Source organism: Podarcis raffonei, chromosome 6 (assembly GCF_027172205.1).
Source record: "Podarcis raffonei isolate rPodRaf1 chromosome 6, rPodRaf1.pri, whole genome shotgun sequence".
Taxonomy (NCBI): Eukaryota; Metazoa; Chordata; class Lepidosauria; order Squamata; family Lacertidae; genus Podarcis; species Podarcis raffonei.
The window spans coordinates 97,824,627-97,848,481 of record NC_070607.1 but is presented as its reverse complement, the minus strand read 5'-3'; the positions used below and the strand labels follow the sequence as shown (position 1 = coordinate 97,848,481).

Genomic DNA, 23,855 nt, shown 5'->3' with positions numbered 1-23,855 from the left:
CACTTTATTGGCCGAGGGAGCCGGCGTACAGCTTCCGGGTCATGTGGCTGCATGACTAAGCCGCTTTTGGCGAACCAGAGCAGCGCACGGAAACACCATTTACCATCCCGCCGGAGCGGTACCTATTTATCTTCTTGCACTTTGACATGCTTTTGAACTGCTAGGTTGGCAGGAGCAGGGACCGAGCAACGGGCGCTCACCCCGTCGTGGGGATTCGAACCACCGACCTTCTGATCGGCAAGCCCTAGGCTCTACCCACAGCGCCACCCGCGTCCCTCATAGTTTAGAAATTATTTATTGTAACTGTTGAGGAGATTTCTGTTTAACTTTTATATGTTATTATTATTTAATACTATTCTAACAATTGTTGAATGTTATTTTTTTGATGGAGGTTGCCTATTTTAAAGTTATGTTTTATTATCACATTTTTGTATTGCATTCGATTGTTATAAGATGTACATTTTTTGTTTCTTCAGCTTGTTAACCGCCTTGAGTATTGTAAGATAGAAAGGCAGTATACAAATTAAAAATGGTGATGATGATCTAAGCTCACAGCCTATCCAGGCAGTGGCTTGCAAGGAGGGACCTAAAACATCCTTGTATGCTTCTGAACACCGAGGGGCTCAGCTGAGACTGCTGGTGCCCCTTTCTCCTTTCTCACTGCTTTGTCTACCTGGCATCCTGCACCTGAGCCAGATGCGAGAGGGAGGTGGTGACAAAGGAATGTGGGGAAATGCTTTATCCCTGACCATTTGCCCCTCTAGCTCAGGGCCCTCGTATTTACGGGACTGCCTCTCCTGGTCTGCCCCACAGAGGACCTTAAGGTCCATGAATAATCACAGTTTAGAGGTCCCAGGCCCTAAGGAAGTCAGACTATCTCCAGCAGGGCCAGGGCCTTCTCAGTGATGGCTCCGACCTGGTGGAATGCTCTGTCCCAGGAGACCAGGGCCCTGCAGGATTTAACCTCCTTCCGTCAGGCCTGTAAGACAGAGCTATTCCGCCTGGCCTTTAATTTGAATTCAGCCTGATCTTTTATTTCACTTCCTTCCTTCCCTCCCCCTCCCCTTTTATGAAGATCACCCGCTCTGAGACCCCACAGCTAATTCTCCCCTGGCCTCCTCGCTGGCCCAAGTAGGACCAATTCAGCCAGCTAGCCCTGGGGATTATCTAATTGATTTTTTATTTTTTTATTTTACTGTTATTCATGTTTTTATACTGTATTTTATGCTGCTTTTATAATTAAGTGTTTTAAGTTTGTTGTTAGCCGCCCTGAGCCCGGTTTTCGTACCGGGAAGGGCGGGGTATAAATAAATTATTATTATTATTATTATTATTATTATTATTATTATTATTATTATTATTATGACTCTGACTTGTCATGGCTCTCCAGGGTTGTAGACAGAGGGAAAGATATAACAACAACAACAACATCAACAACAACATCAATTTCCCCCATCATCACGCGCTGTCTGATCTTTCTAACCAGAGATGCAGGGGACTAAATTTGGAACCATCTGCACGCAAAGGAGGGGCTCTGCTACTGTGCTACAGAAGGTAAAAAGAGCCTGTTGGATCAGGTCAATGGTCCATCTAGTCATGGCATGGCAGGGGGTTGGACTAGATGACCCTTGGGTCCCTTCCAACTCTAGTCTATGATTCTATCACTAAAAGAAGCAAGTTTTAGAAGAACAAAAGAGCTGCATTATTGGCACAGATCTTTCTCTTCGCTATCAACAGGCCCTCCCAGTGACAATCCATTTGTCCTCATTTCATCGCTGCCAGATGTTTGCTTGGTTGTTCTTCCGCCTGGCCTTTGGCTTGGAATCAACTTGATCCCCTCCCCTCTTTCCTTTTTCCTTTCTCCTTCTGTGATGGAACTCCTATTTGGGGACTTCCCTGGCTTTTTTCTGGCCCATGTAGGACCAGTCTGGGTAGTTAGCCTTGGTGAAGACTTGACATTTTCACCCCCCAAAAGTTTTTGAGTTTCTGCTGAAATGAGGCTGCATTTTAATGTTTTGATGTGGCGCTGTGGGTAAAACCTCAGCGCCTAGGGCTTGCCGATCGCATGGTCGGCGGTTCGAATCCCCGCGGCGGGGTGAGCTCCCGTCTTTCGGTCCCAGCTCCTGCCCACCTAGCAGTTCGAAAGCACCCCTAAGTGCAAGTAGATAAATAGGTACCGCTTTATAGCGGGAAGGTAAACGGCGTTTCCGTGTGCTGCGCTGGTGCTGGCTCGCCAGAGCAGCTTCGTCACGCTGGCCACGTGACCCAGAAGTGTCTGCGGACAGCGCTGGCCCCCGGCCTCTTGAGTGAGATGGGCGCACAACCCTAGAGTCGGACACGACTGGCCCGTACGGGCAGGGGTACCTTTACCTTTACCTTTACTGTTGTATTTTAATCTTGTTTTTAAGTTGTATTTCAATCAATTTGTTTTATATTTGGTGTTAGCCGCCTTGAGCCCGGTCTTGGCTGGGGAGGGCGGGGTATAAATAAAATTTGTTGTTGTTGCAATGACTCCAAAGAGACTCAAGGTCACTCCAAATGCAGTGGAAAGGAGAAACGTTTTATTGAAACAATGCAGGAAACGCAGTTTGTGTGTTTATGTGTGTGCACCCTCTGGGAAATGGCAAAGCTGAAGGGGGCGGAGGAAATGCCACGATCTTGTGAGTGACAGGGTCTTGCTGGAATCCTCCTGCACTCAAAACCCAGTCTGTGTTTTCCTGGAAGGAGCCCGGCCTGATTCAAATGCATTGTACAGTTTGAAAGATGATGTTGTGGGGCAAATTGGTCTGGAACTAGCTGGCCTTTTCTGCGACTGCCCTTGCGCTCCACTGAGTACCTTCTGGTCTCCTCTTCAACTCACGCAGACAACACAAGCAGATCCTGCAAAAAAGGGTGAAACCAAGAGCTTCAGTTCTCATTTCTGGGACCCCCTCAGCTCTGGTCCAATGTCTTTGTTAGTGGACTCATAATAATAATAATATAATAATAATTTATTATTTGTACCCCGCCCATCTGGCTGGGTTTCCCCAGTCACTCTGGGCGACTCCCAGCAAAGATTAAAAATACATTAAAGTGTCACACATCAAAAACTTCTTCCCATAAGAACACAAAAAAAGCCCAGACTCTGGACCAGACCAAAGGCCGATCTAATCCAGGATAAAGCAATATTTCAAGATATTGTGACCAAATTCTGCATGACAGTTCCTGACATCAAGGGACAAATTTTTGTCTGTGTTTGGATATAAACTGGATGCCATTTTGAATCAAGATGGCGGGCGGAACCTTTCAAAACCCCAAATTTAACCAAATTTAAGAAACCATAACCAAAATTTCCGTGACGGTTCCTGAAATCAAGGAGCAGGATTTTCTCCATGTCTTAATACAATTGGGTGCCATTTTGAAGCAAGATGGTGGACTGCATCTTTCAGAACCACACTGATTTTAACCACTGATCTCCAAACTGTACTTTTTGGTTTCTAAGATTTCTCAAAGAACTCCAGGCACTTTCTGCTAGTAAGTCAATTTAAAAGTCTTCAGGCGTCAAATGCTTCTTTGGGAATGAGCTTAATCCTGTTGTGACAATTAAGCCTTGTGACAGAATACCGCCAGGAATTTTCAGAGTTGGTGCACTTACTTCAATGACATCAATGTCAGCGTTGTCAAAGTCTATATTCAGCAACTTGGGGAGAGGAACTCCATTACCTAACACACCTGCAGCCAGAAAGGAGAAAAATATTAGTTTTCTAGTACGAAGGGGAAACTGTATGCAATGAGGTTGTCTCATCTTATTTATTTTGTACTTGCTTCACAAATGCAATTTTACTGCTGATTTTCTGCATCCATGGTATTTCCCCACAATGTTGGCAGTATAGATATTTTTTGATAAATATTGTTTTGTTCTGATATCTGCCACAAAACATCACCTGCAGAAAGAGGCATATTTGATTATTCCCTCCGGGAGAGAAGGAACGAGGGATCCCAAAGGTGTGGGAATGTTCAGGGATGCAGGAGAGGATATATTGTTTGATTATAGCTTTTCCAACTTGTGTAAACAAGTTCACAATTTAGCAAAGTAACATTCCCCTTTTTAAACTTGCAGCGGATGCGTTTGCTCAGGCTCGCTAAAGCCTCTATAATAACTGTTCTGGTATTTTCCCCTTATTCCCTCATAAAAGATAAGACGTGACACAGTCTTCTATAAAAGTATAAAAAGGTTTACTCACACATCATTCTGTTCACAATAGGATCCCAGAAGGCAAACTTAGCTTAGAAAAGTAACATACACCTGGAAACTATCTCATAAGGAGACAGTCCCTCTGCATCTTTGGCTAAGCAGATGTTGCTTCTTTGATGCATGTAGTCAAAGAGAGAGAGATGGCTGCCCTGCCCTGTGCTTTTGTTGTTACCTGCACAGGTGAGGCCACGCCCACCTCTAGCCACATTCAGAGGAAGTCTGTCCCAGCCCAGAAGGAAACAGGAAGTTTACCTGCTGGCTGGACAAACATTCCTCCCCTTGTGTAAACATGTTCACTCTAGGAATGTTGTACTTGACTGCTCTTGTGTTTCACATCCCACAAAAGGGAAACGTAACAAGATTTGGGAAGACCAACAGATCAGCACCTTTCAGGATGGGAGAGCCTTCTTTTCCAGGAGTGATCTAAAGCTTTCAAATTCTGTGGGATCCCTAAAGCAGGTTGTAGGAATCTGGCTACCTGTCCCTGGTGTCAGATGAGCAGCAAGATTTGTGCAAGCGGCTTCTACAGAAATTGGGAGTTTCAGATTTCTCCTGAAACCAGGAAACCAGAGTCTCCAAAATGTACTGAGCTGTAGCAAATATGAGCTGGGCCTTCCAAGAACAAATTTCTCTATTTTGCATTCTTTCTGGTTCGCACCCGCCCCTATTTTAAGGTTACCAGATTTTTTTCAATGAATCCGGGGACACTTTTCAACTTCAGCAGGAATGATAGGATTTTGTATGGGGACTGATTTGTCAATCTGGGGACTGTCCCCAGGAAACAGGGACATCTGGTAACCTTATCCTATTTATAAAAAATGATAAGACTGTCAACGTTTCTTGGAATAAGTGTTCCACTTGGGAGTAGAAGACCTTTGCACATTTATGAATGATCCTTGCTGTTTTCTGTCAAAATACTGTCCAGATTGCTATTACACCTGCTGCTAAACTGGACCCTTTCACGTCCGATCTTCTTCTATGAAACAACCTACATTTCCCCATCATTTTTATTTTTTATTTTGCAACCAATCACCTCTCTGTTTATTTCATTTCCCTGAGCTGTGGCTCTTCTCCATTCCTGCAGCAAAGCAATTTTTATCCAGGGATCCAAAATCAAGGCTACCTGCGACATCCCTGTACTCCACTCCCACCTTAATTCCTCTCTCTGAGCAAAAGATGTCTCCAAGACTACAGACTGAACTGCACATGGCTTGGCACGCAATTAGTTCCGCTCTGAATTTTCATGCAGCGCAAAAGAAAGTTGTTGGAATGTCAAATGACGGTTTTTGTAGAATGTCCTTACCATTCATAGCGGGAAGGAACGCAACTTCAAAAATCTTGCTGACCAGCCCCTCCATGAGGGAGACCTGCGTCAACAAAAGAAGTGATTTCAGTTCAGTTGATAAGTTTATTGTACTCATCAAAGAGCATGAGAAACTTGTAGCAATAACATTAATAATAATAATAATAATAATAATAAATAAATAAATAAATAAATAAATAAAAATTTTATTTATATCCCGCCCTCCCCAGCTGAAGCCGGGCTCAGGGCGGCTAACAACAATAAAATAGTACAACATTCTAAAATCATTTCATTATAAAATTAATTCAACTCAAATTGATGGCAACCATTAGGCTAGAGTTCTGTGAGGATTGCCAAAGGAGGGAGTCAGGCTGTGCCCTGGCCAAAGGCCTGGCGGAACAGCTCTGTCTTGCAGGCCCTGCGGAAAGATGTCAAGTCCCACAGGGCCTTAGTCTCTTGTGACAGAGCGTTCCACCAGGTCGGAGCCACAGCCGAAAAAGCCCTGGCTCTGCTTGAGGCCAGCCTAACCTCCCTGTGGCCCGGGATCTCCAATATGTTTTTATCTGAAGACCGTAAGGTCCTCCGTGGGACATACCAGGAGAGGCAGTTCCGTAGGTACAAGGGTCCTAGGCCGTATAGGGCTTTAAAGGTTAAAACCAGTAGCTTAAACCTGATCCTGTACTCCACCGGGAGCCAGTGCAGCTGGTAGAGCACCGGGTGAATGTGATCTCGCAGCGAGGACCCCGTAAGGAGTCTCGCCGCGGTATTCTGCACCCGCTGGAGTTTCTGGGTCAGACTCAAGGGCAATAATATATAATAAAATTAATATATATACAGTCATACCTTGGGCTACAGACGCTTCAGGTTGCATTTTTTTGGGTTACGGACCCACCAAAACCTGGAAGTACCGAAACAGGTTACTTCCGGGTTTCGGCAGTCGTGCATGCGCAGAAGCGCTAAATTGCACTTTGCACATGCACAGAAGCACCGAAGCGGGTTGCGAACGTGCCTCCTGCACGGATCATGTTTGCAACCCGAGCGTCCACTGTACTGGTTATACTGTTTTTATGTCTCCATTTTTATGATACTATTTTATTTATTCATGTTGTATATTTGCACACTGCTTAGGAATTTTAAAATAAGAAGTGGAGAGCTGGGAAGCAGAGTTCTCTCCGTCAGCTCGGCAGTGACAGGTCAGCCCCATCAGGAATTACAGCTTAGAAATTGGTGCTTGAGCTTTTATTTTTCCTCTTCCCTCCTTGTCCCTTTCTCCTTGTGTGTCGTGTTCATTTCTCTCTTTTTTTAGTTTTTAAGCCTCTGAGTAGGGACCATCTTGTTTTGATTGTACGTAAGCCACTCTGGGAGCCTTTTTTGGCTGAAGAGTGGGGTACAAATGTTCTGAATAAATAAATAGATATAATATAATATATTCTTACATCAAATTTCCCAATGGACGAGGAAGCCACTGAGAGATGTGACCTGCAGAAAAAGAAGAAAATTGAGAGCAGTCATTGGGGATTTAGACAACCTTAGTTGGCTCCAGGGAGGGAAATAGAGATCAGATGCAAAAGGCTTTTCCCATCTCCCCTCTGATATGGAGGAAGCAGAATTCAGGGAAGGAATGAGGAGAGAGATCTTCAAGTGTTATTTTTATTAATAAAAACCATTTAAAAACAAAACAGGCTTCTAAGCAGTTTACAAGTTTAAAAACCAATTGCACAAATGTTGAAATATAAACTTCCATAATTAAAATGTGTAACAAAACAATCCCATTATAACACTTAAAATATAAGTTCCCATAAGTTAAGAAATGCCACACTTACTTCTCAAGAGCAACGCTGATTTTCAGTTTGTTGTCCTCAACAGAAAACGAGGCCAGCAAAGTTGTGTCCTGCGGTGAAAAATGGGGAAATGGTTCGTTTCTTAACCAAGCCCTTCCTGATTCACCGTAAGCCCTAGAAAAGTCTGGGTCCCCTAACCATGACTCAATGACTCGAGAGTCACCCCCTGTCTTGACTTTCCCATTGCAGGGCCACACCGGTGGTGGCTCCATCGCATCTTCAATCTGTCCATATCACGCTGCCAGAGTCAGATAAATACTTGCCAAATGGCCATAATTATAGTGTTTCTAACACTACTAAGTTCCTCAGCCGGAGCCTGAAACACAAAATGTGTATCCCAATATAACCCAGAGGGAGGGAGTGAAAGTGGGAAGGTGTGATGCTGTCATTTCTCGATACTCACAATTTCCAGGGTGCAGAGAGATTGATGAGCGTCATTTGGCTTTGACGCCAGTATTTCAGCGCTGGCCATGAGGTGGATCAGGCCCTTGTCTTTCTGCAGCTTCACTGTTGGAACATCAGGGACCGACACCTTCAGAAGGAGGGAGCGCGGCTCTGGGAACATCTGGAACACCTGCAAACCACGTTCGCTTTATTACTTGCTTGTTGCGTTTTATAGCCCACCTGTGTCTGGAGGGCACCAGGTTGGGGAAGCCTGCTATAGATCTCCCTTAAAATCTCTTGAGACTGAAGTGAAAGAATTTATGCAGGGCTAAAGGTCTAATGGGTGGTTTTCTTTGAATTTATGATACCTGTACAGGTATTTTTGCAATGACATCTTAGTGGCAAACAGTCCTTTTGCAGTTGTTAGTTATGTTTTATGCAGGAACCAGGCAATGGAGAATCTTCTTGTTGTTTTTAACTGGGTGCCAATGGAATTATTGCAGCAGCGCCCTTTGCGCAGCTTTCCCCACCGGAGGCTGCTTGGATTCCAAAGTTCACCTGTGCAGGTAAAACTAAGCTGAAGCGCACCAGGCTGCCCCGGGCAGAGCTCAGATCCGGGCAGCACAGCGTCAAGTGAGTGGACTCACCGAAGGAATCAAGGCCCCAAGAGTCGATGTCGTCAGAGGAGGAAGTTCAGGGAACTGGGGAGAAGGAAGGGGAAAAGAAAATGGGCAAAAGATAACGCAGACTCCCCAGCTCTTTGCTAGTTATTTTGCTTCTTTATGCAGTGCACCGTTAAACTATGGAACTCCCTGCCACAAGAGGCAGTGGTGGTGACTAAGGTGGATGGCTTCCAAAGAGGATTGGACAGTGATCCATGTGACGGTCACCTCCAGGCTTGATTATTGTAACTCACTCTACGCAGGGCTGCCCTTGAAGTTGACCCAGAAACTCCAGCGGGTGCAGAATGCCGCGGCGAGGTTCTTTACAGGGTCCTTGCCGCAGAACCACATTCTCCTCCACCTCCTGTAAGCCCCACAACTTCCCAGTGACGGACATTAGGCTGAGAGGCAGTGACTGGCTCAAGGTTACACCAATTGGGCTTCACAGCCAAACAAGGATTTGAATTCTGGTCTCCCAGGTACTAGTGTGACACTCTAACCAGTATGCAAGATACACTCTTGCTGCATTTTTTGGGTGGAGAAGTGCTTCCCAAAATCAGAGCAAAGGTGAATTTCAAAGGAATGGTGTGCTCCAGTTCACATACTGTTTTGGGGAGTACTCAGTAGCTTCAGATTAAAATGAGAAGTGGATTTCTGCACTGCAGAGTTCCTTGCCTTGCAACTACATAACCACAAGCAAAGATTTGGCACCTGGCAAATTTGAGGCAGGCGAATTTGGAAAACAAGGGTCTAGTTTTCTGAATCCCCCCTGTTATGTACTGAGTTGAATAGGATACAAAATGCAGCAGTCTGATTGGTCCTAGAACAATAGGATTCAGAATGCTGCAGTCTGATTGGCCCTAGAACAATAGGATCCAGAATGCAGCAGTCTGATTGGTCCTAGAACAATAGGATCCAGAATGCAGCAGTCTGATTGGTCCGCAGGAGCCACCCAATCCAGCTCCAAGTGGAAGGGAATCCACAACCTGACTGGCCTACAGGTGAATCCCAGAATTAGGCAATCACGTGGGGCCCATTGTGTAAATAATGTATATAAAGCAGACATTCTGGGGGAACTTCCATTCCTCCTCACCACTATGAGCTGAATAAAAAGCATGAAATCCACTCTCGACTCTGAGTAGATTTCATCCCCTGTGCCTTCAGCTTCCCGCCTGGCTGGGAGGTGCCAAGAGATGCCCCCCCCCCCCCAGCATCTGCTTCCCAACTCACCATCCCATCCGAGATGTCGATGTTCAGGGCCTCTTGCTTCTGCAGAACAGCCACGACGGAGCTGAGGAAGTTCACTGAGAGCCCCAGCTGGGAGTTGGTTGTGTCGGCCATGGGGGGCATGGCGGGCATGGGCACCCTTGGCGGCATGGGGGGAGCTTCCGGCTTGCCCAGCGGGTAGTTGAGGAGGGGTCCGGCCACCTGCCCAACCGCAGTCTAGAGTGAAGGAACAAGCATGTGAGGCAGGCGGTCCCATTTTTCTGCGTGCGTGATGGGATGGAATCCTAGCTCTGAGGAGGTTTTCAAGGTCATCTAAGGAAGGTGGCAGGGACGCGGGTGGCGTTGTGGGTTAAACCACAGAACCTAGGACTTGCCGATCAGAAGGTCGGCAGCTCGAATCCCCGCGACGGGGTGAGCTCCCGTTGCTCGGTCCCTGCTCCTGCCCACCTAGCAGTTCAAAAGCACGTCAAAGTGCAAGTAGATAAATAGGTACCACTCCGGCAGGAAGGTAAACGGCGCTTCCATGCACTGCTCTGGTTCGCCAGAAGCGGCTTAGTCCTGCTGGCCACATGACCCGGAAGCTGTATGCCGGCTCCCTCGGCCAATAAAACGAGATGAGCGCCGCAACCCCAGAGTCATCCGCGACTGGACCTAATGGTCAGGGGTCCCTTTACCTTTTTAAGGAAGGTGGCAGGAAACACTAGTCTAATAATCCTGGCAGCTGAAGGCCTGGATGTGAAATTTCCCAGCCTGGCTCATCTCCACAGTCAACCCAGGCTTTTTGCCCAGAACTGCTAAATTTCTTGGGGTGCCAGTAAAGTCTTGCACTGTCATTGGCTACTAACCACAATGGCTCTGTTCTGCCCTCCACAGCTGAAGGCAGCGGTGCTTCCGAACACCAGTTGAGACCACAGGAAAGGAGAAATTTGCTCTTGCCCTTTGGTCTTCCTCATGAGTTTCCCATAATGGGCATCTGGTTGGCTGCTGTGAGAACAGGAACCTGGACTAGATGGGCCATGGGCCTGATCCAGCAGCCAGCTCTCCTTATGTTCTTACTTAAGAGGGACATTATCCTGTTATTCTTTGCAAAAGATAAACAGCTGCCCCTTCTGCATCCCAGGCTGGGACATTCTCTGTCCTCAGGCAATGCAACCGGCTGAGGTGTCACAAATTTGTCCAGAATCAGCCTGGAAGGAGATCTGTGGCTTGAAGTGCTAATACTTCAGGCTGACCCAGTCAAGGCCAAGAACTGCTTATCACACCCCTTTTCCTAGGGCTCATCCTCACCGCACCTGAACATCCACGTTTTCTGCTTTCGTTTTGTCCTCTGCTGACCTCCACAGGTCCATACCTGACCGCTTTGTGCACAGATAACAAAAGTTTTGAAACCTGGAGTTAGGGCTTCAATGGCTTTATCTTGGTTTTCATTCCCTCCACCCCTCTGTCTGCTTGTGGACCTGGCCCTACTTTCTTCATCGGTGCCTGTACACACACACACACACAACAAAACACATGCACCATTTGTTATCACTTCTCCCCCCAAAAAAGCATGCTGCAAAACAGGAATAGAGAAGATTCCCACCCGGAAATAGGCAGATGGGTTTAGGGCATTGGGTTCCCAAACCTTGAGGAACTTCGCACTGTGTGAATCCCATTGACTTCCTTCCTCCCCTTCCACCTTTGTGCTTAGATTTCCCTCTCTCCATCCTCAGGGGAGAGAAAGAAAGCTTTGCTCTCTCCTTGAAGGAAGGGAAGGAAGGAAAAAGAGACACGAAGCTTCTCTCTCTCACACACACACACACACTTGGAAGCGAAAGAAGGAATGGCGTTCCCAACACTCCTTGTTTAAAGCCCTATACGGCCTAGGACCCTCGTACCTACGGGACCGCCTCTCCTGTTATGTCCCACGGAGGACCTTACGGTCTTCAAACAAAAACATCTTGGAGGTCCCAAGCCACAGGGAGATCAGACTGGCCTCAACCAGAACCAGGGCCTTTTTGGCCGTGGCCCCGATCTGGTGGAACGTTCTGTCATAAGAGACTAGGGCCCTGAGGGACTTGACATCTTTCCGCAGGGCCTGCAAGACAGAGCTGTTCCACCAGGCCTTTGGCCAAGGCACAGTCTGACCCCCTCCTTTGGTAATCCTCACAGAACTCTAGCCCAATGGTTGCCATGAATTTGATTTTGAATTGGTTTTAAAATGAATTGATTTTAGAATGTTGTGTTACTTTTATTGTTGTTAGCTGCTCTGAGCCTGGCTACGGCTGGGGTGGGCGGGATATAAATATATTATTATTATTATTATTATTATTATTATTATTATTATTATTATTATTATTTGCCACCTGGAAAACTTGTGCATGCCATCGATATCACACACATCTGATTTTTCTGAAAGAGCTAATAGCGTGTCTTTGGGGAAGGTGAACAAAACACAAACTTTGTGGCTCTAAGCAGCTGCCACCACAACCGCCTACCGACCAGAAATGAACAGGGTCGCTCCCAGAAGCGACAATGAGGACTAGAGTCCTACAGAGGAGGTGGAGGCAGAAGGGAGTTGGAACTCAACCAGAGATAGTGGAGGAAGTGTCCACCAGTGTGACCTCACCAGCAGATTCTTAAGATCGCTTTTCACTTTACTACCAGTTAGCGAAAAGATGGGAAATCAAAATGCCATCCTGGCAGTAGGAATGTCTTTTGTTCTTGCAAAATAATGAGGGAAGAAGTAGGGCACAAAATGAATTAAGTGGAGGTGCAGATGGACCCCTGGACAAATTGGCCCTTGGTCCATGAGTCCCTCCCATACCTCAGCAATTGTGATTTCCCCTTCCCCAAATAAGACCCCATTTTCATGCCTCTGCCTTTTTTGCCCTGTTTGGAGAGAACCTTTTGATGCTCTTCACAGTCTGAGTTTTCATGATCCAGTATAGCTGGGCATCATCTGCAAATCTTTTCTGACACTTGAAACAACAACTGCAAAATTTTATCTGAGACTCTGCGGAAGAAGGACCTGGTGCCCGCACCTTGCCCTTAAGCCACCATCCATGTTCTGTGCTTCTCCAGGATCAAGGCTCTGAAACATACCCTGGGATTCATGAGAGCTGAGACAGGGTTGTGGCTTTCATTTAGCAAGACTGAAAGTTTGAGACTCTCTGCCCTAGTCTTTGGCTCATGACACCCAATGCACCCATGTTCCCTGGTGTTCTTATCCATTGCCTGATACAGTGGTACCTCTGGTTGCGAACGGGATCCATTCTGGAGGCCTGTTCACAGCCTGAACAGAACGAAACCTGCATCTGTGCATGCGCGGGTTGCGATTTGCCGCTTCTGCGCATGCACGTGGCATCATTTTGCGCATCTGCGCATGCGCGAGCAGCAAAACCAGGAAGTAACCCGTTCCGTTCCTTCCAGGTCACCGTGGGATGCAACCTGAAAATGCTCAACCTGAAGCAAACGTAGCATGAGGTATGACTGTGCTTTGCAAACAGTGACGGAGGAAACTAATGGGACAAAGGACTCATCCCTCTCCCATTGTCATCCTCTCCAGTGAGCTCAATAAAAGCGGAGCAAGGAGAGCCAGACTCAAAGTCCACTCCCCTGGCGGAAGTTGGCCAAGACCCACAGTCAAGCAAAACAGGTGACTTTGCGGAGTCCGAGCCAATCCGCGCAGGGGCCACCGCACCATCAAGATCCAGCTCAGCAAACTGGGACTTACATTCAAATCAATTTCCAGGAAATGTCCCGTCACGAGTGGAAGGCTGGAGACAGTGTACTGGACACTTCCCAATATACCCAGAGGGACCAGAGCTGGGAGGAAAGAGAAAAGGAAGGAGGAAGAATTTAGGATTTCTCATGCTTTGGATTGTCAACAGCTCCCCAGGCTTCTCATAATCAGGGTATTCTGACTTAACATTAGGAAGAACTTTCTGATGGCAAGAGCCATTTGACAGTGGAATAGACACCCCGGGGAAGGTGGTGGGCTGTCAGGTGGCCAAGAACACAACCCCACAGCAGGTTGCCAGGAACGGATAAGACGAGGAAAAGTTCTGACCATCTGCTTTTTATTCAATATTTAGGGAGAGAGGCTTGGAACACAGCCTCTTGGAATAATGGTGTTGTCCTGAGTGACTCTCCACCCCATTTTCCTCCCAATTCCTTATTCATCACCATCTCCTCTACGGGTAGTGCTGGGGGCCCTTTGCTTCTGAGCCTTTGCTCTCCTGCTTTCAAGGCTCGCCGGGTTCTCGGAGCAGGGATGGTGGTGGTCTGGAATGCTTTCCAAAGACACTGTGTCTATCAGCTGTCGCCCTCCTGGTGGTTCTTCTTCTTCCTCCTCCACCTCTCCCATTATTTCCCAGCTTTCCCCCTCATCTGCCTCTGAGCTGTGACCTCCCTTAAGCCCCTGCTGTAATTCCGAACTGTCTTCTTCTTCTCTGGAATGGTCAGGCTGGGGAGGAGGTCTCCACCACTCTGCTCTGGTCAGACCTCACCTGGAGTACTGTGTCCAGTTCTGGGCGCCACAGTTCAAGAAGGACACTGACAAACTGGAACGTATCCAGAGGAGGGCAACCAAAATGGTCAAAGGCCTGGATACGATGCCTTATGAGGAACGGCTAAGGGAGCTGGGCATGTTTAGCCTGGAGAAGAGGAGGTTAAGGGGTGATATGATAGCCATGTTCAAATATATAAAAGGATGTCACATAGAGGAGGGAGAAATGTTGTTTTCTGCTGCTCCAGAGAAGCGGACACAGAGCAATGGATCCAAACTACAAGAAAGAAGATTCCACCTAAACATTAGGAAGAACTTCCTGACAGTAAGAGCTGTTTGACAGTGGAATTTGCTGCCAAGGAGTGTGGTGGAGTCTCCTTCTTTGGAGTTCTTTAAGCAGAGGCTTGACAACCATATGTCAGGAGTGCTCTGATGGTGTTTCCTGCTTGGCAGGGGGTTGGACTCGATGGCCCTTGTGGTCTCTTCCAACTCTATGATTCTATGATTCTATGATTCTATGATTCTATGATTCTATGATTCTATGATTCTATGATTCTATGATTCTATTCCTCCTCTGCCCGGTCCCTGACATGGACTCTCCTTCACTGGATGTGACAGCCTGGGAATCAGGCTCAGACTCAGAACCAGAGGAGTCTCAGTCTGCACTGGATCCTTTGCCTCAGACGGCATCTGAACCTAGTCTGGGGCCTGATCCTGAAGAGCCCCAGTCTGCACAGGTTCCCCTGCAACAAGCACCAGCTGGGCCGAGTCAGGGGCCTGAGCCTGCCCTGGCTACAGATGCGGGGATGACCTCTTTGCCTTCAGCTGGGCCGTCACTTACAGCTGCTCCATTACCAGTTGGGTCAGGGGAGGCTGAGGCGGCCTCTGGGTCTAGTAACCCACCGACGTCTCCCGAGGTGCAGAGACTGAGGTCTGAGAGAAGGAGAGACCTGAGTACTTGCAGGAGGAGTGCTGGTCTTCGGGTGAGACAGGGAGGTGAGTCACTGGGGGATCAGGACCGCCGTTACCCCAACAGAGATAAAAGGCTGTCGGACCCCGCCCCAGGTTGCGGGAGCAGTGAGATCATCCATATGAAAGACTGGGAAGACAGAAGGAAGCACAAGAGACACTTACAGTTCACAAGTCCCAGCTGATCGTTCACTAGGCCCAGGGTGATGTCTAGGACTGGACACAGCTGAAAAATTCAATGTTCTAATGAGACATTTGTGGCAAGATGTCAGGAATCAAATTGTAATACATGCAAAGCAATTGTGTTCGCAGTAATTTTTTTCTTCCTCCTTTTAAGTTTCATCAAAGACTATCTCTTTTTTTTTAATTTTTTTTTATGCATTTTCCAAAAATTAATACGTGCATCTTACAATTCTCTTTATTCATCTCATTTCTCCGGACATCAAAGACTTATCTCACAAGGACAGAGTTTGGTTCCCAAGCCAGGAACTACATTGAATTTCTACAAGTATATTTCTATCCTAATGCATTTCCTGAGCCAGATCCCATTGCTCATTGGATGATACCTGCCCTGGCTGATCACTTACCAATTCTGGAAGGAGCTTGTTAAGGACACGTGCCAATAAATTATCTACAATAGGGAGTAGGCTGGAGGGGGGGGGAGAGAAAGGAAAAAATTATCCACCAAAAAACCACCCAAACAGTGTAAAAAAAAAAGTAACTAATTAAGTATTGTCTGCAGTCTTAAAAACAAGCAAGATGTGAATGAAAACCAACAAATTTGCTTGACTGATTTTCAGTCCTGAACACAGATGGACATGAAAACTGCAAGAGTGTTACTGAAATTCTCGAATACCTCCAAGCATGGGCAAAGGGAACATTTTCCTTTGCAAACCAGCTTGAGTTTAAAGCCAGTCTGCAAAGGGGAGTGCTTCATCTGCTATGTGCTACTGTGTCAAAGTGACCGAAATATACTCAGAGTCGAGAGTGGATTTCATGCTCTTTATTCAGCTCATAGTGGTGAGGAGGAATGGAAGTTCCCCCAAAATGTCTGCTTTATATACATTATTTACACAAGGGGCCCCAGGTGATTGGCTAATTCAGGGATTCTCCTGTAGGGCAATCAGGTTGTGGATTCCCTTCCACCTGGAGGTGGATTGGGAGTCTCCTGTGGACCAATCAGACTGCTGCATTTTGGATCCTATTGCTCCAGGACCAGACTGCTGCATTCTGGATCCTATTGTTCTAGGACCAATCAGACTGCTGCATTCTGAATCCTATTGTTCTAGGACCAATCAGACTGCTGCATTCTGGATCCTATTGTTCCAGGACCAATCAGACTGCTGCATTCTGAATCCTATTGTTCTAGGACCAATCAGACTGCTGCATTTTGGATCCTCTTCAACTCAGTACATAACACCCACCCAGGGGACATCAGGGGAAATCAGGATCTGGCCCACCAACCTCATCCCTGGAATAAATAAGGGGAGTCGCTCCCTCCCTAACCCCATAAGATGTCAGGTGCAGCTCACCCTCTAAGGAGCCTGACTTTAATGCCTCCAAGAAGGGTGTCACAATGGTCGATCACCAGCTTGGGGTAGCCTGTGCCATCCATGGTCAGGCGGACAATGGCCGTGAGGTTCACCTCCACTGCGATGTCAAGGAACCCAAGGAGGCTGCAATGGAACAAAAGAGAGTCTGGTGAAGCTTCTTTGTATGATGCTTTTAATAGCCTTCCCCATCCTGGGGTCCTCCAAAAGTTTTGGATGACATCTCCCACCATCCCCATCATCATACAGCCATGCTGACTGAAGCAGCTGTGGTTCAAAACATCTGGAGGGCACTAGGTCAGGGAAGGCTGCTTTTAACTTGTTGGGAGGAGGTTGCACTTCCCACATCTGTAAGATGAATGAGCCAGTTGAAGCTTTTTAATTGGAGGGGGGTCTGCTTGGGATGCCACCACTAGGTGAAGCCCAAGGACCAGCGAGCCGGTCAAAGGCCTTTTCTGTTGCATTCCCCTCGTAGCGAAACTCTCTGTCTCTGGAGATCCATCAGTCACCACAAATATTGTGGACATATTGTGGCTATTGAGGACATATTTTTCACTCAGCCTTTGAGGTTATTGGCAATTAGGCTGAGGAAAACTGGGTTTGCAGAACAGTCTATATAGAATTGTTCCAACTTGCTGTTTCAAGGTTGAAGATGATCTTTATGTTACATTCTGTTATGTGTTTGACAATTTGATTTGTGAATTGCTTCGGGGGTTTCTAAACTAACCTACTATATATTGCGGAAAGCTGTTTGTTGTGCATTCAGACACTTCGTAAGATATCATAACCAAATTTATCATGGTGGTTCCTCAGATCAAGGAGCAGGTTTTCTTCTGTGCTTGAATACAAATGAGTGCCAGCTTGAATCAAGATGGCAGATCAAACCTTTCAAAATCGCACTGATTTTAACCATTGAGGTTTGTTTGTTTTTTCTTATAATTTCCAAGCAACACTGGGTACAAGTCTACTAGTAAATACCTAAAGCTCATTGTGTGGAGTGTAAATTGACCCTTTTCTGCACTTCAGCTAACAGAAGAACAGAAGAAGAGCCGAGATGCTGGATCAGGCCATAAGTATATATCTAGAACAGAATCCTGTCTCCCTCATTGGCCAACAACAGATGCATTCAGGAAGCCCACTGCCAGGTCTTCCTGAAAGTACCCACTCCCACGGTTGCTCCCCCCAAACTGCTATATTCAGAGTCATTCTTCCTTCTAGCTCCTGAAAGCGAGTCCAGAATGAAAACCAACACCACTGCTGGAGGCTGGAGGAGTGCAAGTAGCCCAGTGTAAACCTCTGGCCAGCCTAAAGAGCAGCTGGTATGGTGCGTCTCCTCCTTCCTGAACCATATGGTTAAGAAACTAGGGAGCCTTTGGGCAAACAAAATCCTCTGCAGTAATGGTTAGAAGAACTAGTGTCCCCACCCCCAGTATACCTGAAGGAGCATCTCCACCCCCATCGTTCTGCCCGGACACTGAGGTCCAGCGCTGAGGGCCTTCTGGCGGTTCCCTCACTGCGAGAATCAAAGCCACAGAGAACCAGACGGAGGGCCTTCTCGGTGGTGGCCCCCGCCCTGTGGAACACCCTCCCAACAGATGTCAAAGAGATAAACAACTACCTAACATTTAGAAGACGTCTGAAGGCAGCCCTGCTCAGGGAAGTTTTCAATGTGTGGCATTTTAATGTATTTTTAATCTTTGTTGGAAGCCACCCAGAGTGGCTGGGGAGACCCAGCCAGATGGGCGGGGTACAAATTATTATTATTATCATCATCATCATCATCATCATCATCATCATTATTATGAACCTCAACCAGAGCTAGGAAGCTGCCAGGAACATGTGCCTTGAGTTGCAGGGGTCAAGTCGCTCTGCTTACCTCTTACCGTTGAGCGCTACCCTGGTATATAAATCCAAGTGGACTCCAATTCCAGGCAAGAGTCTCAGGTTGATCCTGGGAAGGGTCAGCTCCACAATTCGTAGCCTACAAGGAAGAAGCAGGCAGTGAGGTCATCCAGACAAAGCTCTCTCTTATGACCTGTGGGAACCCTCTCTAAAAAATGGATGTGGACACATTTGGACTGGAGATCAGACTCACATACTGTATTATTATTATTATTATTATTATTATTATTATTATTATTATTATTGCCCAAGGCAACGCAAAGCTACAAACAAACAAAAACAAACAAACAAACCCGCCGCATAGGCTGGATCTACACTCACCTTTTAAACGTTATGAGAACGGTATTAGGAATATCGTTCTAAAAACGTCAAAACAGGAAACATTCTCTTTTGCTTTCTCCCCTCTGCCTCCCTGGTTTCTGGTTGCTCTGCAGTGCCTGGTGTCACATTTTAATAACGTTGAAGAGCAGAACGTCATGTGTCTATATGGTTATCGGAACCATTCCTTAATGTTTTCTTAGCGTTAAAAACCATGAGTGTAGATCCGGCCACAGATACACTAAAACCAGGGGGACAATATACTGCAAACATCCTACCCACTCCTAAAAGGCCACAGATAGTTAAGGGAGGTTTCTGCCTGAGAAGAGCATTCCACAACCAGGGAGCCACTGCAGAAAAGGCCCTGCTCCCGCGTGGCCACCCTTTATAAGCCGCCGATTAATTGTTGTGAGGATTACAACTCTCCTGCTTACCCTGTGAGTCCCTGGACGGTGCTGAGTAAGCCTCCTTCTCCCAGGATGCCGAGCACGCCTCCGCCTCCAAGAAGCCCTCCATTGCCCAGGAGGCCCCCGTTGCCCAGGAGCCCGCCACCACCACCCAGAATCCCTGCAGTGCCAAGCAGACCTCCGCTACCCAGCAGGCCTCCCGGAGCTAGCAGCCCGCTAGCACCCGGACCACTACCAGCGCCGCCATTGCCCCCAGGAACTGGAGGGGCAGCATAGGCAGCTTGCATCCCCACAGGGTCACCGCCACCTCCTCCGCCACCAAGCAAGCCTCCAGTGACCCCACCCAGGAGACCCCCACCGCCGCCACCACCAAGGACGCCTCCCAGAAGGCCGCCACCGCCACCTCCTCCGAGTAAGCCCCCAGTGACACCTCCCAGGAGACCCCCACTGCCGCCGCCACCAAGGACGCCACCCAGCAAGCCACCGTCCCCGCCGCCGCCGCCTCCGACCGGAAGTTCTCTCATGGCTCCTTGGAGGGCGTTGCTCTGCGCCATTGAGCTGGAGACGGCTGTGGAAGCAAGTCAGAAAAAGAGGTCAGCGCAGGCAGAACGGTGGAGCCGGAGGTTCTCTGCTGTGTCTCAAGGGAAGCTTTTCCACAAATGGCACATGCTGGCTGGGTTGCAAACGGCAGAGCTCAATGGGCTAGATTAGGGGCTCCCAAACTCCCCCACCCCCACCCCGGTTCCATAAACTCGGCTCCAGGGCCCCCTGCCCTACAAAAACAGCATTATTCAAAATAGTGGCTTGCGTGACCTGCTAAGGAAGAGAGAAGCACATTATAATTAGCAGAGACGGGGTGGGCTTTGCTTCCCTTGACTTGGGGGGGGGAGCTTGTTACGATATTCTGTTCCACCTTAACAGATGTGTGGAGTTGTTGTATGTCACATGCCTGTTTACTCTCCAGCACAGCTTGCTGGGAACTTCCGTTTCGTGTATAGCTTTTGCTTATGCCCTTTTGCTTGGACACGAAGGGGAGAAGACATGTTTTCTTTGTCCTGAAATAAACTGCTTGTAAATATGCTTTACGCAGCCTCTATCTGCCCTTCTGTTGCGAAGAGTTTTTTTACTCTGCTGGCTTGCGTGCTCAGCTTCTGAAGGATTCTGAAGCTCAAATCGCAGTTACATGCTTGAGAACTAGCAACTTATATCCCAGCTCAACCACTGAGATCACCGGCAGGAACATCTCTAGTGAGGCTCGTTTGACAACAATGAGAAACCGAGCCTTTAGCGTCATCGGCCCAGGGCTGTGGAACTCTCTGCCCCTAGAGATTCACCAGGCGCCTTCTGTGCCACCTTTTAACTGCCTGCTGACAACTTTTCTGTTCCACCAGGCCCAGGCAGGCAATTAACAGTGGATTACAGGTTTTTTGTTTTCTTAACTTTGCTGTTTTTAACTTATTGTGCTTTTATTGTATGGTTTTGTCCTTTTTTTACTGTTAAAAACCTCTTCTATATGTTTCTGCAATACAGTGGTACCTCGGGATGTGAACAGGATCAGTTCCGGAGCCCCGTTCGCATCCTGAATAGAACGTAAGATGTGACAGTGTGTCTGCCCGTGTGCGGGTCGCGTTTTGCTGCTTCCGCGCATGCGCGTGACGTCATTTTGAGCGTCTGCGCATGCGTGAGTGGTGAAACCCAGAAGTAACGCACTCTGTTACTTCCAGGTTGCCGCAGAGAGCAACCCGAATGTGCTCTACCTGAAGCACATTCAACCCGAGGTATGACTGTATAGCAGCATATAAATATTTTTGTAAACAAACAAAAACACATAACACCTCTGTCTTGTCTGCATTCATTTTTTGGCCCACATTCAGCTGCCTCACTCTTGTCTGAACCCTTTGAGGTTCGTTGTTTTGCAGGCTCCCGAATGCTCTGGAACTCGACCCAGGTGGTGCTCCTTAGAGTGACTGCAAAACTCACCCAAAGTGAAATCTTACATGAAATACTGGGAATTCTGGCTCAGATAATGCAGCCAAGGAATTTTGGAAACGTTAGTAAGGTCAACACTTTCCTTAGGATATTTGCACACCCAGAATTTCTTAGGGTAGGAGATAAACTGGTGGACCTTGGTCTGTGAGGTCCATTCCAATCCTAGCATGGATAGACTTACCGTTATGCAATACGCCCTTATTGACCCGGATGACAGCATCTGTTGGAAGCAGCTGACTCTCTGATGGCATCAGCAGGCAGCTGAAGATGGCAGCACACCAGACGGCAAACATCTTGGCTGAAGCCGCCACACCTGCTGAGATAATTTTATTCTTATTGGTTATTTCATTGTTTTACCTTTCTTGCAACCCACTTTGAGGGTTGTCGTTGTTTAATAATAATGATGGTGATGATGATGATAACAAAGATTAAAAATACATTAAAATGTCACACATTAAAAACTTCCCTAAACAGGGCTGCCTTCAGATGTCTTCTAAATGTCAGGTAGTTGTTTATCGCTTTGACATCTGGTGGGAGGGCGTTCCACAGGGCGGGTGCCACTACCGAGAAGGCCCTCTGCCTGGTTCCCTGTAGCTTTGCTTCTTGCTATGAGGGAACCACCAGAAGGCTCTCAGCACTGGACCTCTGTGTCTGGGCAGAATGATGGGGGTGGAGATGCTCCTTCAGGTATACTGGACCGAGGCCATTTAGGGCTTTAAAGGTCAGCACCAACACATTGAATTGTGCTCGGAAACATACTGGGAGCCAATGTAGGTCTTTCAAGACCAGTGTTATGTGGTCTCGGCGGCCACTCCCAGTCACCAGTCTAGCTGCCGCATTCTGGATTAATTGCAGTTTCGAAGTCACCTTCAAAGGTAGCCCCACGTAGAGCGCATTGCAGTAGTCCAAGCGGGAGATAACCCGAGCATGCACCACTCTGGCGAGACAGTCCACGGGCAGATAGGGTCTCAGCCTACGTACCAGATGGAGCTGGTAAACAGCTGCCCTGGACACAGAATTGACCTGTGCCTCCATGGACAGCTGGGAGTCCAGAATGACTCCCAGGCTGTGCACCTGGTCCTTCAGGGCACAGTTACCCCATTCAGGACCAGGGAGTCCTCCACACCTGCCCACCTCCTGTCCCCCCAAAACAGTACTTCTGTCTTGTCAGGATTCAACCTCAATCTGTTAGCCGCCATCCAACCTGCAACCGCCTCCAGGCACTCACACAGGACCTTCACCGCCTTCACTGGTTCTGATTTGAAAGAGAGGTAGAGCTGGGTGTCATCCGCATACTGATGAACACCCAGCCCAAACCCCCAATGATCTCTCCCAGCGGCTGCATGTAGATCTTGAAAAGCATGGGGGAGAGGACAGAACCCTGAGGCAACCCACAAGTGAGAGCCCAGGGGTCTGAACACTCATCCCCACCACCACTTTCTGAACACGGCCTAGGAGGAAGGAGCGGAACCACTGTATAACAGTTCCCCCAGTCCCAGCCCCTCTAGATGGTCTAGAAAGATGTTATGGTCAATGGTTTCAAAAGCCGCTGAGAGATCCAGCAGAACTAGGAAATTAATGCCCTGATGGCACTGCTGTCCCTAGCCCGCCGGAGTTCATCAACCTAGTGTATAATTTATTTATTTTTTACAAAATAAACTAATTAAAAGGCAAATTGGTTAAACTCTGCCAGAGGGTATTCTTGCAGACCAGATCTGAGTTACCTGAGTGCACCTTTCTGAAACTAAGGGCTAAAGGAGAGAAATCAGCCCTGCTTCTGCGAATTCTCGATCACGGAGAGTGTTTGGTGCTGCCCATCGCCTCCTTGCACTTGCCTTCTCCTGGCTCTGAAAAAGCAGAGGTGGCAAAGGCCATATATATCGGCGGCGAGCGGCGGGGCAGGCATGAAAGCAGCGCCAGGGACGTGGAGATAACGGGCTCAGTATGCGGCTTGTCATATTCCAGTAAAAATAATTATTTGCAAATCTGGAACGGGAGTTGAGCAAGAGGGATCAAGTGCCCTCACTCCAGGTTCCAGGATGTCTTTCTTTGCGTTTGGCAGGAACGATGGAGGAGGAACCGTCTCTCAGCCCACAGGGATCCTCGTTTCTGCAATCTCTTTCTGCTTCAAACAAGGCAGGCAAATAGTTCTCGCCTTTCAGGGCTTATCTAGATAGATCTCATTGTGGACAGCGGCACATTTGGGTAATTTAAGACTTTGGACTTTATGGTCTTTGTAAGGTCAGGAGTTTTATTTCACTTACTTTGGAATATGGTAAGTCAACTCTGCTGTGCTTGGAAGCCTCCTACGCATTCTCCAGGTGGGGACCTGGACTTCTGCGCCCAATTAATGCCCTGATGGCACTGCTGATTATGGAGATTAGGAAGACAGTTCCGGTGCTCCAAGTCTCATAAAATCATTGGAGTAGAGTTGGAAGGGTCCCAAGGGACCCATCTAGTCCAACCCTCACACTGCTTTATATTCAGAGTACAGTCGTACCTTGGAAGTCAAACAGAATCCGTTCTGGAAGTCCATTCGACTTCCAAAATGGTCAGAATCCAAAGCACAGCTTTTGATTG

At 47.6% G+C, this 23,855-nt stretch overlaps 1 protein-coding gene across 2 annotated transcripts; it reads right to left on the bottom strand.

Moving 5' to 3' along the window:
* Positions 1-2,539: 2,539 nt before the first annotated feature.
* LOC128416681 (BPI fold-containing family B member 4-like) lies at positions 2,540-23,123 on the bottom strand. 2 transcript variants are annotated; one of them, XM_053394731.1, is made up of 16 exons: positions 23,000-23,123; positions 21,457-21,591; positions 19,314-19,854; positions 18,536-18,640; positions 16,642-16,785; positions 15,697-15,757; positions 15,275-15,335; positions 13,367-13,458; positions 9,655-9,867; positions 8,410-8,463; positions 7,782-7,952; positions 7,361-7,428; positions 6,974-7,016; positions 5,538-5,601; positions 3,635-3,711; positions 2,540-2,880 (listed from the first exon to the last, which is right to left on the bottom strand). In XM_053394731.1, the coding sequence occupies exons 2-16, from the start codon at positions 21,566-21,568 to the stop codon at positions 2,857-2,859; spliced, it is 1,830 nt and encodes a 609-aa protein (XP_053250706.1). In that variant the 5' UTR covers positions 21,569-21,591; positions 23,000-23,123; the 3' UTR covers positions 2,540-2,856. The 2 variants fall into 2 exon arrangements, with proteins under 2 accessions (XP_053250706.1, XP_053250705.1); XM_053394730.1 differs by having other exon boundaries at positions 21,457-21,588.
* Positions 23,124-23,855: the final 732 nt, after the last annotated feature.

Coding starts and splice junctions, on each gene's coding strand:
- LOC128416681 (XM_053394731.1), bottom strand. CDS start 21,568: ATGTTTGCCGTCTGGTGTGCTGCCATCTTCAGCTGCCTGCTGATGCCA. Junction 15,336..15,696: donor ACAAGCTCCTTCCAGAATTG/GTAAGTGATCAG, acceptor TGAATTTTTCAG/CTGTGTCCAGTCCTAGACAT. Junction 7,017..7,360: donor ATCAGCGTTGCTCTTGAGAA/GTAAGTGTGGCA, acceptor CTTTTTCTGCAG/GTCACATCTCTCAGTGGCTT.